Consider the following 15,368-nt stretch of genomic DNA (forward strand, 5'->3'; position numbering starts at 1 on the left):
AAGTCTATTCCACTTATGTCCAAAGGTCCCCTTTAACGTATACCCCCTATCTCCAGCCTTACATAATGTAGCATTATGTTTAAAACTCTTTCAGTAAATATATTAATATTGTATAAAACAGAAGTATCAACAATCTATTCAATTCTTATGGATTATTATTTTCAGTTTTATCATTCAACTCTAAACAAAAATGCTTCCATCGTGCATGTTAACGTCTGTCCAAAGGATACATCACCCCAGGACTTTAAGTAGTAGACAAACATAAATGGCTTAAAACACACTATAATGTAGTTGTGCGCAGATCTGCGTTTATTAATGTATTCGTCAACATTTCTAACATCCATAAGGCTGCTGCAGGAACAGATATTGAGTGACAGCAAAACACATTTGTAATAAAACATGTCTTTATACGTAGAAGTTAGAATTGCTAACAAATACTGTACACTAATTCCCATTTTAAATTTTTTTACAACTACATTAAAGTGTTATAACCCATTTATTAAATATGTATATATTGCTTAAAACACCACCATTTTCATTTCCCTAATAAAGTAAAAAAAAAAAAAAAAAAGTGTATTAGATGCCAGCATGTGTCCTCCGAGTGTAATTAACTTTTATGATTTTTTCCATTATAAATGTCAGATTCAATAGCAAATGTGATCAAAGAACCTGCATTTTTGATTATTATGGTTGCTGTTGTTATACAAAGGAATCTAGATCATCTGAATATGTCCTTTTAGGACTTTTATTTAGAAATGTTTCCATCCCATAGGTCAATGGGTGTACAAGGAAATGACAAGGCTGTGAATCACCATGATAACACTGAATTTCCCAAAACCACTGTACCCCGAGACACCCGGTCGAAGAGCTTTTCATCTCGTTAGACACAATCAACATTTTTCTGGAATATAAGGCCGCCAATGTTTCTCTCCCTCCCCCTAAACATTTCTCTTCATTTGACTTCCCTTCAATCGATGTAAATTCTCTTGAGGAGTTTTCCATGTTACAGGATAAGATACGGCAACATAGTCCGTTCATATTTCATGGATCACTTGTCCCACTGTGAGTCCTCAACGTTTTTATTCAATCCTCTTGTCCAGTCTGAAATTACTCTTGAACGGCGAGTCCTCTGACCATCTTCGGATCCGTTCAGTCTCGACTCGTCATCCTCTTCAATTCGACATCTGCAAAGTCCTTTATCCCATCATGAGTATGTAGAAACAGGGGAGTTATGGGTAAGTGCGTGTCCATCTCTTTTTACCCTGTTTCCTTCGTCTGCCAGGCCCATCACGCCATTTCTCCTTTTTATTTGCTATGTTGTCAATTCATCATGAGCGCTTAAGTGATGGGACATCAGGAAAGGATTTAGATGCAAGGAGATGTGTTGGAGCGGCAGGCGGTGGGGCTAGAGGCCTATAGACTGCAGGGTTTGTCTCTCGGCAGCGTTGAGGTGGCCTGAGAACATGCTGTAACACGGCTGCTGGGCGAACTGAGTCAGGAAGTCCGTCAGGTAAGCCTGGAATGAGACAGAAGATACAGCGCAGGACAAATACAAGGACATTAGTGTTATTAAAAAAAAAAAAAAAGACTTTCAGGCAAACCCTGGAAAAGAACGCTGCACAACCAAGTAACAGTTTATCATTAGTAGTCGTAAAAATTGCGTAAGTGAAGTTGGAATTAGTGTACCTGCAGATCAATCTGATATATGGGGTCTTTCAATGCATCTGGATCATCTTCATCGTCATCCTCGTAATAATCATCATCTGTGAGACAGGAACACACAAGGATCGTAAAACTTACAGTAAAACAAATATTTTGGAATTGAAGACAAAAAATAGAAACAGCTGAAGCACTGGGGATATACTTTACCGTATTTGTTAGAGGCGATCAGATCAGAAAGTAGCTGCCCTGGGAGGCCTTCATCCTCGTCATCCTCATCATCCTCCCCTTCTTCCTCTTCCTCCCACATACCACTGGAATCTGAGACAAACAACAGCTGGTTGCTACAAAATGTCTGCTGTGCTATTCTTTGGTTTACAGGCAACAAAGACAACATCTCTGCTATCTTTTGGCAAGCCCAGAGCTCCACCTGCCACATATGAGCCCGAAAAAAATCTATAACATTTTGTAAAATTAACCTCTTCACACTTTTTTTTTTTTTTTTTAAAGGAGTGAGGGTGGGGGACAGGGCCTGTTCAGGGGGAGATAGCAGTCAGCAGTCAATGTCACACAGAAGTGGTAACATCATTAGAAAGCTGGAAACCTGAAGATCAATTTGGCTCAGCACAGTAAGGTTTTTCTAGTCATAAATCTGCGATAAACCCTGTGCTATGTTATGAGCTCATTCAGATGTCAAAGGTTTAGAGTGTATAAGGGCTTAGAGAATTATGTCTGCAGTATGTGACGGCATTTCTCATGCTCTATTATGTCTCATAAGTTGATGCCGCATATTTGGTGCTACATTTAAAAACAAAATACCACTCAAGAATTGATAAAAAACAGTAAAAAATCCCTCAAAAATAGCACATTAAGACAACCAGATGAGGAACACGAACAAAATAAATCCATGCTGTGATTTGGGATCAAACTTTTGACATTAGGAGATTGCTCAATTCAAAAACCCCCTTATTGTCAATAAAACTAAGAAAGCCATCCGTCCTCTGAATGCCCTACGTCTCTAGTTTGAGGTTATAAAGTTTCATGAGGCTGTGATTAACCTAGAGGTCACAACAGCTCATTTTATACAGTGAGCTGCAAAATTATTATCGTTATTTAGCTCCCTTCTCGACAAGTTAGCTCTTTAAGTTGACTAGGTTCTTAAAATACCAATATATTCATTCCAGCCTCAAAACTGAGCCTGTGACAGCTTTGGAAAGATGAAAGTCAGGTGGGCTCGTTGGTAGACTGAAACCAGCCCGAAACAAATAATGCTGTTGCCTGTCAGAAAACTTTGAGTCCTTGGTGATAAATAAAAAACAAATAAAAGGCTTCCAGAACAGAAGTTTAGGCTGATTTATGTATGCATGTATGCTGATAATATTATGTATTTTTATTTAATAGACACAGAGGTCCAACGCCACAACGATTAAATCCCTTAAATTGTGTTCATGTCCCTCAAAAACCATGTGCAAACTGATATTATCTTATTACATATCACTCACCTTGAGTCCAGTCTGCTGCATTCGTTCTGCTGGCGTTTGCCTCCACTACCGTTGAAAGCTCATTGATGATCAATTTAAAGATCTTCACGAGCAAAGGAATGTTGGTCCACCGCTCGGGATCTGTGGAGATCGATTGTTGCAACCTTGTTAAAAAGAATATAGCTATTCAGCTATCTTTAGAAAATTTGCTGTCTTACTCTTGGCAGATTTGGAGCGTGTGCGGATGCCTTCTTCGGGGCTATAGATCTCTTCTCCCTTCACCACGATATCCTGGAGCCTTTTGTCGTCCGTGTTGAGACCGTGCTGCAGCAGCTTACAGAGAGCCACGGTGCTGCAGGAAGAAACAAACAACAAAGATGACAGAAGTGTGAGATATGTGTCGAGGGTGGTAAAAAGAAACAAACAGTTAAAAGTTATACATTCATGAAAGTTGTGTCCGACCTGACTTTACCCTCGTACTGTCCGTAGAAGAGGTGCTGCCTGCTCATCCACTCCGTCATGACGAACTCCAGCGCAGGTTTCCCAGTCGGGCCGGGCAGACTGCACAAGAACTCCAGCAGAGGCTCCAGCTGGGAGTGAACCAGGTGGGCAAACACCATGATCAGAGACTAAAGAGAGAACAAAGACCAAATTATCAAACTCGTCAGGAACAGGTTTGGTGGTTCAGCCTCACATCAGCTTTGTGCCCCCTTACCTGCATGACACTCAGAGTCTCAGCTTGCTGCATCTTGCTCAGAATCGCTCTGAGGATCTGGTCCAGCTGTTCCCCAAGCTGGGTTCCCGCCCGAGAGATCAGGGTGGACACCAACCTGCCCACGAAGGCGGCCGTGAACTCTGAGGTCCGGGGGTCCAGCAGCTGGTTGACCACCTGCATGACGTACCAGAGGCCGCTGTTTCCCTGCTCATCCCTCCACTGAGCGATCTGCTCCAGGGCGACGGAGACGTACGCACGCAGACACTCACCTCCGTTCTGGAGAGGGGAGGAGAAGTGAAAGAGCAGAAGTAACAGGAGAATGAGAAAAGAGCGATGTTGCCACATACTTTTCATATATTCCCGACATTTCACCGGGGTGTTTAATGGTATTTAACGAAAAAACAATAAAAGCTGAGCTGCTGTCACTAAAATAATGCTGGTAGGTTAGTCCACCTCAACTGAGCCTTAAGGTGGAGAAGGTGATGCTAATCAAAAGCTTGTCATAAAAATAAGAATAGCTGTTCCACCTTTAAAGGTTAGTTTGTGCCTTGTATAACATATTTTAGTTTAAAAACATCTTAAAACCAGACTAATCCTAAATGCTTATTAGTAAAATTAGAGCGAAATGCTTCTGGACGCAATTCGATAGACCTATAACCAACCAGAGCCATGAAACGTGACCTACAATCAACCGCAGAAACAAAACGGCGATGCTTGGTCAGTGGAAAACAATGGCAGCCGGGACACAGATGCAAAAATTAAGTTGAATTTTGTTGAGTTTACCTGCATTATCGTGTTGTCGTCCGTGCGTAAGGTGCACTGTGCCACCACAGGAAATGCCTGGCACACCAGAATCTCTGAGAGAGGGGGTTTGGTGTTTCGGACAACTGTGGTCAGGATGTCAATAGACGTCTGTAGTGCAGACAGAGGGGGAGGAGAAGCGGTCAAATTCTGTTATAAATCTCAGGAAAAATCTGATGATTGCATCACAAAGCAGAACTGATCATTTGAGTTTGGCCCTGTAACATTTTCAGAGATGCCATATTTAGTCGAAATTCAAATTTCAAATGATTAATGTCAATGTAGCACTTTCTACTTACAGCACAGAGTCCCGAAGGGATCTTATCAGAGGGAGCCTGCATGATGCTGACCAGCGTGGGGATGAGACGCATCTGCATGGGGCCCTGGCAGCCTTCGATCTGTGCCAGTTCCTTAAAAATGTCCTGAGCCAGGGACGCCACCACAGGGTCTGAGGAGAAGAGAGGAGACAGGGCCTAAGAAAAGAGACAAAAGTCTGAAAAAGTGCTTCACTTTGCTAAGAGATACTGATTTCAGGTAGCATTTTAATCCATCTTAATTGCCAAATCTCGACAATGTGTGTCAGATGAGAAAAATTTGGAGGAAGGTGAGAAAGTACTTTAAGTCCGGTAGAGGCTGTGTTTAGAGGAGCTATAGCAGTACCATTGTTATATTTAAGGAAAATAGCAATGGTGAGGGGGCAGATCTTGTTCTCGGCGCTGGTGGTAAAGGCCGGGTCAACGGTACAGACGATGCACAGAGTCTCCATGACGAGGGTGAGCACCTCTGAGCTGAACTGGGCGGCCAGTTGGACCAGTCCCTCAAGGATGCTGGGGAGGAAGGGCTGAAGGACATGAGTGCTCTCCGACAGCTTCAGCTGATCACAATACCTGGAAAATGACATGAACATCTTCATGATCAGTTAGTGACCATTTCAAACTATTAAAATGTTTACTGGAAGTTTAAAATTACATTATTGTCTGCCTGCCTGTTTGTTCGACCCCCTTTTTTGGCTCATAGGTTGCCATAAACTACAACTGAGGTTAAGAGAATAGAAATCACACATCTTCTCTAGATACAAAAACAACAATAAACATTTTCTATTTTAGAGAAGAGATTGCAACTTTGGGATTTGTTTCCTTTCATGCTGAGAATTACATCAGAGAAGATCAACTCTGATGTCTGGACGGTAAACATGAAGCTACAACTCGCGGTGTTGGATCACAAAAATAACACTGTTCTCTGTTTGGGCGGCAGCAAAGTTAAAAACACTGCTTGCTCACCCCCAGATGGCCCTGACAGCGGAGATGCGGACGGAGGGCGGCTGGCTGTCGTGGAGGCCGCTGACGGTGGCCTGGAGGAACTGCTGGATGAGCTCCGGAGACATGGCTGCTGTGAAGCGACTGGCTGCCCACAGAGCCCGGCCGAGCAAGAACGGAGACGCCGCTGGTCAAGAGGAGACGTAAACAAGAGATGGCCGTAAAGAACAACACAAGAGAAGACGAGTAAGAGAGAGAAACCACAAGTAAGGAGTTCATTTTGCAGTTTAATATGGTGTCTTTTAATTAAATAATGAAAATGTAATCAAATGTCTTTCTTATGAGGAGTTGAGGCACTTGCAGTTCGTACTTTAAGGGTTATTGATCACTTCTAGGGGTCAGTTCAGGACTCACCTGGCAAGTTGAGATCAGCGAGGATAACACTGGCCAGGAAACCGTGCATGTCAAACTGGATACGACCATTCTTCACATTCTCTGTGATGATAGTTTTGACAGAGCCCAAGGCCAACATGCAGGCCTCATGGATCTTCCACCTGGTTAAATATATTGTTTTTTTAATTACTTTTCTGACTTAAAAGCACAGGTGAAACTACAGCAGGAATGTGGCTCAAACACACAGATGTTTTCAGACAGAGCGTCAGGAGTGTTACTGCAGAGTCTCTCCTCACCAGTGCTCATTGCCACTGTTTTTGGCCTGCTCTGCCTCTTGGAGGTGTCTGGTCGCTGCCGCTGCCAACGCTGCTGCGCTTTCATTCTGAAACTCTGCAGCGACAGCCTGCAAGCAGAGGCCAAAGGTCCCCATCATTATACACACTGTCAGGGTGGACCAGAGGCCCACAAAGTGAGCTGAAGAGAAGTTGAGAGTTGCTATGGCACCACTGCGAAATTTATAAATGCTGGATATTTCCGACCCATTTTACTCTGCACCTGCACTGCTCAGTGTTTATTATTCATTGAGAGGTCCCTGTCATAAAGTAAACAACCATTTCCAGTCTTTTTCAAGTAATATGGCAACGTAGTTCAACAGACACCTGGAGTGTTTGTGGAGGCTGTATGAGGAAAAAGGAGAGCAAGAAGGTGATTCTCTGGAAGTGTGTAGAAACGGTGAGCATTTTTAGATCAGGCGGTAACTGGAACTTCTTTTAAAAAAAGGCCTTTTGTACCTGAAAATAGTTTCTGTCACATGATTGTTACAACTGCTGCAATACATGGAGTAGGATACAGGCTCAACACACCTCTATGCACTCACAAAGACACGCATTGGCAACGTTTTACTATGCCTACAAAATCCTTTTGTATAAACATAGGCTATACAATGCTGCTTATACAGATTGAGGCTCCTTCACTATCAACGGGCAGATTTAATAACACTACAGAATCACAGTTCTAATACCACACTGTCCTGTAGCTGGTAAACTGCGTTCACACCATGTCAAACAAACAGAACTAAACAGGCAAACACACCAATATTTGATTGAACTGAACCAAACTGTTTAATCATCCTATACAAGAAGTGATTTCACACAAAAATAACAGAAAGGCCACGCTGTACTGAAGGTGTTTAATTTGGGCTTTAAAATGTCACAGTTTTCACATTTGTTGTGAATAACCATTAATAATTTTATCTCACCAGCAGCAGGTCCTGAGCTGATATCCTGACAGAGTAGGAGAAGGTGTCATCATCCTCATCCTCTACAAACTGCTGTGGGTTCGCAGTCCACACTTTGATCTGAAGAAACGGGCAAACACAAGTGAATCATCACCAAAATATATTATGCAAACAGCCATTTCAGCCTCATGTGTTTAGGTCAACCCTCACCTGGTCCTCAGTGATCTGCATGTACAGGATGACATAGTAGATGAGTTCGGGCAGGGCTTTCTTCACTGTGCTCTTGAACTTGTTGTTCTCCAGCAGCGTGTGGACAAACTCAAAGATGCTGAACACCAGATTCTCAAAACCCAAAACCTCACCTGCAAAAAATGAGCCATTAAAAAAAATAACAACACCAGTAGATTGAAAATGTGCTTCGAACACTGAAAAAACGCTGTTATATGTTGGCGGTGAAAGCGTTCTGCTCACCATCTGAGTCCACGGGGTCATCCACCTCCTCCGTGTAGTTGACTTCTGTTCTCACATAAGTGAACGTATGGTTAAAGAATGCCCCACTGTAAAAACCTTTTCAGTCTCCTTAGCTTTTTAGTTTTCATGTCTTGTTAGTACTAATCTCACATTCCTATTATTCGATCTGATTCAATCTGAAAATATCAGATGATGGAATTTACTGTCTTTGACTCAACAGTAAAATGTTTTTATCTAAGCGGGTGACGTTGATGGTTTAGAGAGGATGTTCTGCAGCAAAAAGGACACAATGTCCAAAAAGAAGTAAAACCTCTAGTTATATATCATATTTTCGTATACATCACCCCAAATGGAAGTTGTTTGAACTGGTCTTTTACAACACAGGCAGCAGAAGTTATCCCAACAAGAAATGATCAGTCAATTTGGCATTCTGAAGGATATAAAGCTGCACTTTCAGTCAGTGTGTTCCATACAATGGGTAAAATCTGCTGCATGGAGGACACCATGGGTTTGGGGAAGTTCTTTACCAACGCCGTTACTGCCTGGGAGAGAGGATTAAAAAAAAAAAACAACACGCAGATTTAAATCTTATCTTGAGTGGACAAATATCATGTGACTAACAAACTACTGCATGCCATAATCACCCTACAATTAAACACCATCATTTGTTACAAAAACTGCAGACTGAAAATTGAGGGTCTTGCTATGCAACCAACTTAAGGACTCTTTGGTTTGTATCATAGACCGCAATAATAAAGATGGACGTAGCTTCCGGTCTGATAAATGAAGCCAATGCACAAGTGCCTTAAACCTGCATTCTGGCTCAGTCAAACAAATCTTACTGTATAGAAGTCTATGGGAAAACGACCCTACTTCTCATTTTATTTATTATGTCAAGCCCGGTACGGATGGACAGTGTGTGTGCGCCCTAAAATAGCCTTTTCACTTCCTCACAGTTAATTGTAACATTCTGGTCGCACAAACATGTCCTTTATAACAACGCTCACATAAGCTAACGTAACTTAAGGGAATCTGTCAGTTTTTAACCGGCTTGTCGGAAGACTGATCGATCATGTTCATGTAGAGACAACAGGGAGTGAAATGAACTTGAATAAGTGTTAACAAAGAACGCCACCACACTGAAGATTTTTTTGCCGGACGGTGTGGGAAAAACATGATTGCTTTATCATAGCTATGACAAAGAGGATGGCAGTCGGGTTTGTTAAACATCGAGAGGTGGACAGTAATTTTGATTTAGAGTTAAGAAACAGTAATGTCTCTCCTGGCCCGAAAACGGTAGTCCAGAAACCAGCAGGTGACCTCACAGTAGCTACTTCCATCTCTTATATACACAATCTATGCTCTGTGGAGTCACTCACCTTGAGGACTTCCATCTTAAGACCGCTATCAGACAAGTGTCCTTCGGGCATCTGCAGAGCCTGCACAAATGCTTCTGTAAACTGCTGCACCACAGGAAAGATCAACGCTTTGGCTGCACCCTAAACACACACATACATACATACAGAGGAGGTGCGTTTACATTAAAATCACTACTGAGTTAGTTACTCATGCATGTCACTTCCACGTCTATCTTAAGTTATTGAAAAATTATCTCTTTTAATGTAAATTATCAGCTGCCACTCAATAAGATGAAACTTTTTTTCACGTAAAGAGGTTTAATCAAAAGTCAAAATCTTTGTTATGTAACTGATTCAAACTAAATCTATGATGTTATTAACCATATAATATCTTAGAGAAAATCACCACGTCTCACCTTCTCCAGCTCTTCAATAGCACAGATGAGGTTGGCACAGGTGGTGAATATCTCCACTGCTCTGGATCGAGTACGAATGCTGTACACCTGCAACAGTTAAGGAACTTTTTAAAAAGTAGCTCAAACTTCATGTCAAACACAGAGTAGAACAATTAAAGATATTATCAGTAATATAAAGCACAGTCCCCACTGGTGGTCAACAAAATTTGTGCCTCCAGAAAATATAAAATTCTACAAACACCAACTGTGAATTTAAGAAGTGTTTAAGCTTCATTATACCTTTCATAATAATCAAGGTCAAACTGAGAAATACTGCATTATGGCAACTATATTTTAATTGTAGCAATACCTCGGCCATGGTGAAGATCTTGTACATTTCAGGTAAGATGACTGGAGCCACCAGAGGCATCTGAGTATCAGTCACCTCCCGAGTAAACTCTGAACATCACAGACAACAGGTTGTTACATGAACAAGACTTGAAGCAAATCAGTTTGTATGGAAGTTAGTCGATTGTACATGCAAATGGCTGCCACTCTGACCATCCTGCTACAATGATTTGATCAGGAATGTCCTTTCTACGATTCGTCTTTCTTTGGTTGATACCCACTTCTGATCCAACACCATTGCTCTGTATTACTTTTCTATTTAAAACTCTGTGTGAAACTTATTAGAGTCATTCCTTAGTGTAGGTAGAAAAAATTACTTTCACTTAAAGGGAAATTGGAGATGTAAATGCACCAACATTTTAGGCAATGCAAGATTGGACTAGGATTGTATTGTTACGATTTTATAAACATGTCAGCATCCGATGCAGCAATTCATCACTCATGAATACTGGAACATGCACATTATTCTGAGCTGGAGTCTGAATGTCATCTGTAATGAATTAAATGTTTAAATGTGTTTTTATATTTTACAGTTCAGGAACGTTATGCTGTGCCATGCAAGAGTTGAAATGTAAAAATTAAATGGATGCAACTTGTATGTTACGTTTTTGGCATTAAAGCTGGTGCAAAAAAAGGTTAATATTAATTTCTGGGGGTTTGGCATCGCGTTTTAGCGGGCAAACATGTACAGATTGAGTGTGTTTATGTGTATCTTAATCACATACCTGTGAGGACCCTCATGGCCCCGTGCACAGCATTGACGTCTCCGCTGACCAGCATCTCCATTAGCAGGGTGAACAGCTGTGGCCAGGCCTCAGGCCAGTCCCAGTGGGCAATGGCCGACACAGCGTATGCCACACTGGAGCGGACTTTGCTGATCGCCTCCCGTAAACCGCTTGGCAGCAGCTCCCTGATGGCGGCTTTAGCCTGGAAGGGCACGACAAGAGATTAGTTTAAAAAAAAGAAGAAAAAAAGTCCTCTGGGAATCTAAAAATTGTGTGCAAGAACACTTCTGCAAAGATAAAACTCGTGCCAGCAGCAGACAAAAGACATGTATTGAAGGTGAAGTATGGTTTACCTGATCTGTAGTTTCAGGAGGCCTGAATTTCTCTGACTGGGAACACCAGTGAGTCTCCACATACTGCTTCAGGATGACTGATGCTAGCTGCGAACACAGACAACAAGACAAGATATTTGTGATGTTACACATAAGTGAACAAAACCAAATCAATAACTGAGGCCTTTCTTTGACAGGCGTGTGTGGGGGCTGGACCTCCTTTGCTTCTTTGCAAAAATGTCTATTTTTTACGCTCACCTGGCGAATTGCGAGTGCTCCCTGAGCATCAACCGTGAGTTCTGCCAGATGGACGCCAAACTCTACAACAAGAACGCATCAAGGACGAGACCAAAAAAAAAATTAATAAATGCAACAAAACAATCAGAGAGCTCAGAACGGAGGCATCAGGAAGCTACTGGGATGAATCATAACACAATTACAGCGGGTGTAATGAGGACGTAAAGACACTGATAAACAGGAAAAATGTCTTTCAAACTAATCTCTACAATTGAGTGTCATGATATGCAAAGATAACACAAAACTTGCACAGGACTCCGTAGGCTTAATTGTTGCAAAAGATGCCTCGACTAAATACAGACTTGAATACATTTTGTGTTGTAGAAATGTTCTTTTATAGTGGTAAATGTTATTGTTTAAGTTCTTTAGATAATTTGGTTTCAACATTAAAGAGTCATTTCTTTGTAAAACACAATAAATGACAACACTGATACAATTTGGTTCCACGGCTAACAACACTGCAACAACCCATAAGGCCAACAGAGCATACTGGTTTGACTCTGGCCTTCCAGGCATGCAGAGTGTGAGCGATAAATACAGTTCAGAATCAGCATCAACCTCAGCTCTGATCCAGCGCTCTCTCACTGGGTTTTACGAAGAGTGACATCAGGCGCCAGAAGACAATGTTAGTGCTGACAATCCTACAGTGCGTCTGCCTTAGAGAGGGGCCAGCGGAAAGGGCCGGCCTCGCTGCGATGCTGCATTACAACAGGCGACCGCCAGACAGTGTGCACAATTAGTCTTTCCCCTGGGGCACGAGGACTCAGGACAGACAATAGAAGTCTGGTGGAGTATAATCTATACCCACTAGGTAGGCTACTGTATTTTGTGGTGTAGGGAATGGTATATGCAGGTACACCCACCCACTTTTCTGGTGGTTTACAGTAGATATACATAGGATTGTATACACCCACTTCCTCCTTGGTTAGCTACCCACCTACTTAATGGTACACCCACCTCACCTACCCACTATGTCAACAATTGTTTATATAAAGCATAATGGTGCTATCCATGCATGGTGCTTATAAATTCCATCAACTATATTTTGATCCACTATTTTAACAGTAATGAAAACAGGCGTAGACCATTAATGTTGCTGCTAAATAAAAATATAACAGAAAAACTATTTGTTCAACTGTTCATTTGCCTGCCAGACGACAGAGTAGCTGGTTTATTTTTCAGACAGTAACGGTTTCATAGTTTTAAAATAACTATAACCTAAGAAATATACTGGCATCATTTTTACATTTGAGTCTTGATACATTAGTAAAAATAAGGATGTATGGATTAATTTTGAAACACAACTTGGACAATAAAGCTCATTTGGACAGCAGCAATGCACGTGGTCTGATAACAGCACTCATGTGTGCATGAAAGAATACTTTATATGCAGTAGTATATATACTTTATGTACGCATGGACAGTGGTCCTCTTTGTTTTCCCTCACATGTGTATCCTGATGGAGCTGCGGGAGAAGCCCCTGCGAGACATCTTCGCGGGAAAATCTGTCATCGGGCATTCTGCGTTTCTCATAGCCACCGTGGAATTTTTTTTCCATGAATACGATACTGTTTTGAGAATAAAGTTACTTCTTGGACACGGGGAAGCTTGTTGGCATCTAGCTGGACATGCTGTCGCTCATAAAACGTAGACATTGTTTGATAAACAGTTGGTTTAGGTGGACTAACGGATGTGGGTATGTTGCCATCGTCCCCCTCGTCTCCAAGTGACGTTATCAGATTCCAATACGCTCGAGGCCAGTAACGGTTTTGTTTCTATAGGTTCAGATCGGTCACTTTATTTCAGCTCAGTTTCCTCCACATAGCGGACAAAAGAAGGTAACTCAACGCTAACTGGACGGGTTCCCTTCGGCGGAACTACATACCAGTGTCCACCCTGTTGCTGTGCTCCTGAGGCCGGGGTCCTCACAGCCCCCCATGTGCTTAATGTAGGTTATTTACGGACTAAATGTTACACTTGTGACGCCGGTTAGCTGTGACTTGTCCGATGACGGCAAAGACGACCTCTTAACTCAGGTATGGGGGTTTTCATGAGCTTTAAAAGCTAACTTGGTCATCACTGACATGTGGCCTTCGGGGAAGCCAGGACAGTTTTTAGCTAACCCTGCTCATATCAGCTAAAGACAGCGCTGATCAAAGCAGCAAAACAACGGTCCGCACGGAGCCCTATGTCGCCGAAGAGGCCCATGCTGTCAGAGAGTGAGGGCACCGGGGAGCTACCCACCGTGGACTCCCTAAACTAGCAGCTAACACTCACCCTCTGTCACTTCCAGCACTTTGATCTGTTCCTCCGCAGCGGCGCGCACTTCTTGAACCGGGGACAGGATGGCCGTCAGCGTCTCGATTAGAGCCTCTTTAAGTCCCTGCTGTACCGGGCCAGCGGCAGAACCGGACCGACCACTACCCGCCGCACTCATGCCTTCTGCTGTGTTTTTCAGCCCGAGTCAGTCCGTCACCTGGGGAAGAGCGGAGAGCCACGGAGGTGAAGCGCGCCAATGCATGGAAACGTGGAGGCGGGGTTTTGGAGGTTGCGAAAGGAAGCACAATTTTTTATCGTCCGGTTCGGCCCACGTGTTTTTTTTTCTGTCCATCTCTGGCTCCCTCTTGTGGAGTGGCGGGAAAACGATTCCTGCAACTGCTGTCTGAAATGTTACCAGGTCACTATGGGAGCAAATAACTGAGCTGCCACTCTGTGCACATGATTGGTGGATAAAAACTGTCTGTAGATGTTATTATTATCATTATCGTTATTATTATTTATTATTTTCATTTATTTTATTTTATAATATATGTTATTTTATGTTTAGTCTGTATAATATTTGTTGTTTGTATATCTGGAGTTTTGTAACAAAAATAATCCCCCCTGGGATAATTAAAGTATTTCTGATTCTGATTATTATTATTATTATTATTATAGATACTGCGACTAGCTGCTGCTCATACGTATTATTATTATTGTTATTATTATTATAAATATTACAACTTGCTGCTGCTCATGGAGGAATTGTTGGGTCTCTGTAAATCATAAATAAGTCATAGAGTGTGGTCTGGACCTATTCTATATGTGAAGTGTCTTGAGATAACTTTTGTTATGATTTGGCACTATAACTAAAACTGAATTGAAATTAGTTTAATAATGTCTTTGAAGTTGCACTACTTCAAATTGCCTCGAGACCACATACATTCAAATCGTATACTGAATTAGATTAAAACTTGTCAAAATAAAGTGCGATAAATGCAGTGGTGTCAAAATTAGGTATTCAGCAACAGTGGTAAAAGTGGGGTATTCACTTGTAGATAAAGTTCATATCTAAATGCCATCATTTGTTCCCATACATAACAGATATTAACAAATTATCTGAATTACGGAATATAACTAAAACCTCAAAGGCTGAAAGAGACTGGCTGCTTTCAGTGTGAGTAAAATGCTATTTTGTTGTCTTATAGAAAAGACATTGGATAAATATATAGTATAGAAATCCAGTTGCATTATACTAACAGGAAAAGTTACAAGTAAATCAAGTCATAAGTTAAAATCTGCTGCTGCACCCTCTATACATGTACAGACCAAAGCTTGCAGGCGTCGTGTAATTGTGGCTTGTGAAGTTTTGTATGTAAAACATCTGCTTTGACACCACTGATTAGGTTGTAGCTTGTGTACACTAGCCTATACAGCCAAAAACATGTTGATGTCCCAGTTCAGTTTTGTGTACTTTTGAGCTGTTCGTGTGGCTCGGGTAAAGCCCCTTTAATTTTCATTAAGGGAAGTCTCAATGCTACCACACATGATGGTATTTTAGACAAAAGTGTGATTCCAACT

General features: G+C 41.8%; 1 protein-coding gene across 2 annotated transcripts; it reads right to left on the reverse strand.

Moving 5' to 3' along the window:
• Positions 1-506: 506 nt before the first annotated feature.
• Positions 507-13,996, reverse strand: ipo9 (importin 9). Of its 2 annotated transcripts, XM_083939763.1 has the most exons (24): positions 13,806-13,996; positions 11,490-11,551; positions 11,253-11,339; positions 10,900-11,101; positions 10,137-10,225; positions 9,788-9,874; positions 9,393-9,512; positions 8,455-8,555; positions 8,014-8,072; positions 7,753-7,904; positions 7,564-7,662; positions 6,602-6,708; positions 6,327-6,466; positions 5,937-6,099; positions 5,317-5,543; positions 4,956-5,104; positions 4,639-4,767; positions 3,856-4,131; positions 3,603-3,769; positions 3,359-3,492; positions 3,162-3,281; positions 1,870-1,980; positions 1,687-1,763; positions 507-1,516 (listed from the first exon to the last, which is right to left on the reverse strand). In XM_083939763.1, exons 1-24 carry the CDS (start codon positions 13,963-13,965, stop codon positions 1,406-1,408), a joined length of 3,129 nt encoding a protein of 1,042 aa, XP_083795889.1. In that variant the 5' UTR covers positions 13,966-13,996; the 3' UTR covers positions 507-1,405. The 2 variants fall into 2 exon arrangements, 1 of the variants encoding a protein (XP_083795889.1); XR_014593793.1 differs by lacking the exons at positions 507-1,516; positions 1,687-1,763; positions 1,870-1,980 and having other exon boundaries at positions 3,613-3,769.
• Between the last annotated feature and the right edge of the window lie 1,372 nt (positions 13,997-15,368).

This window comes from Echiichthys vipera (genome assembly GCF_963691815.1).
Source record: "Echiichthys vipera genome assembly, chromosome: X".
NCBI classification, from domain to species: domain Eukaryota; kingdom Metazoa; phylum Chordata; class Actinopteri; order Perciformes; family Trachinidae; genus Echiichthys; species Echiichthys vipera.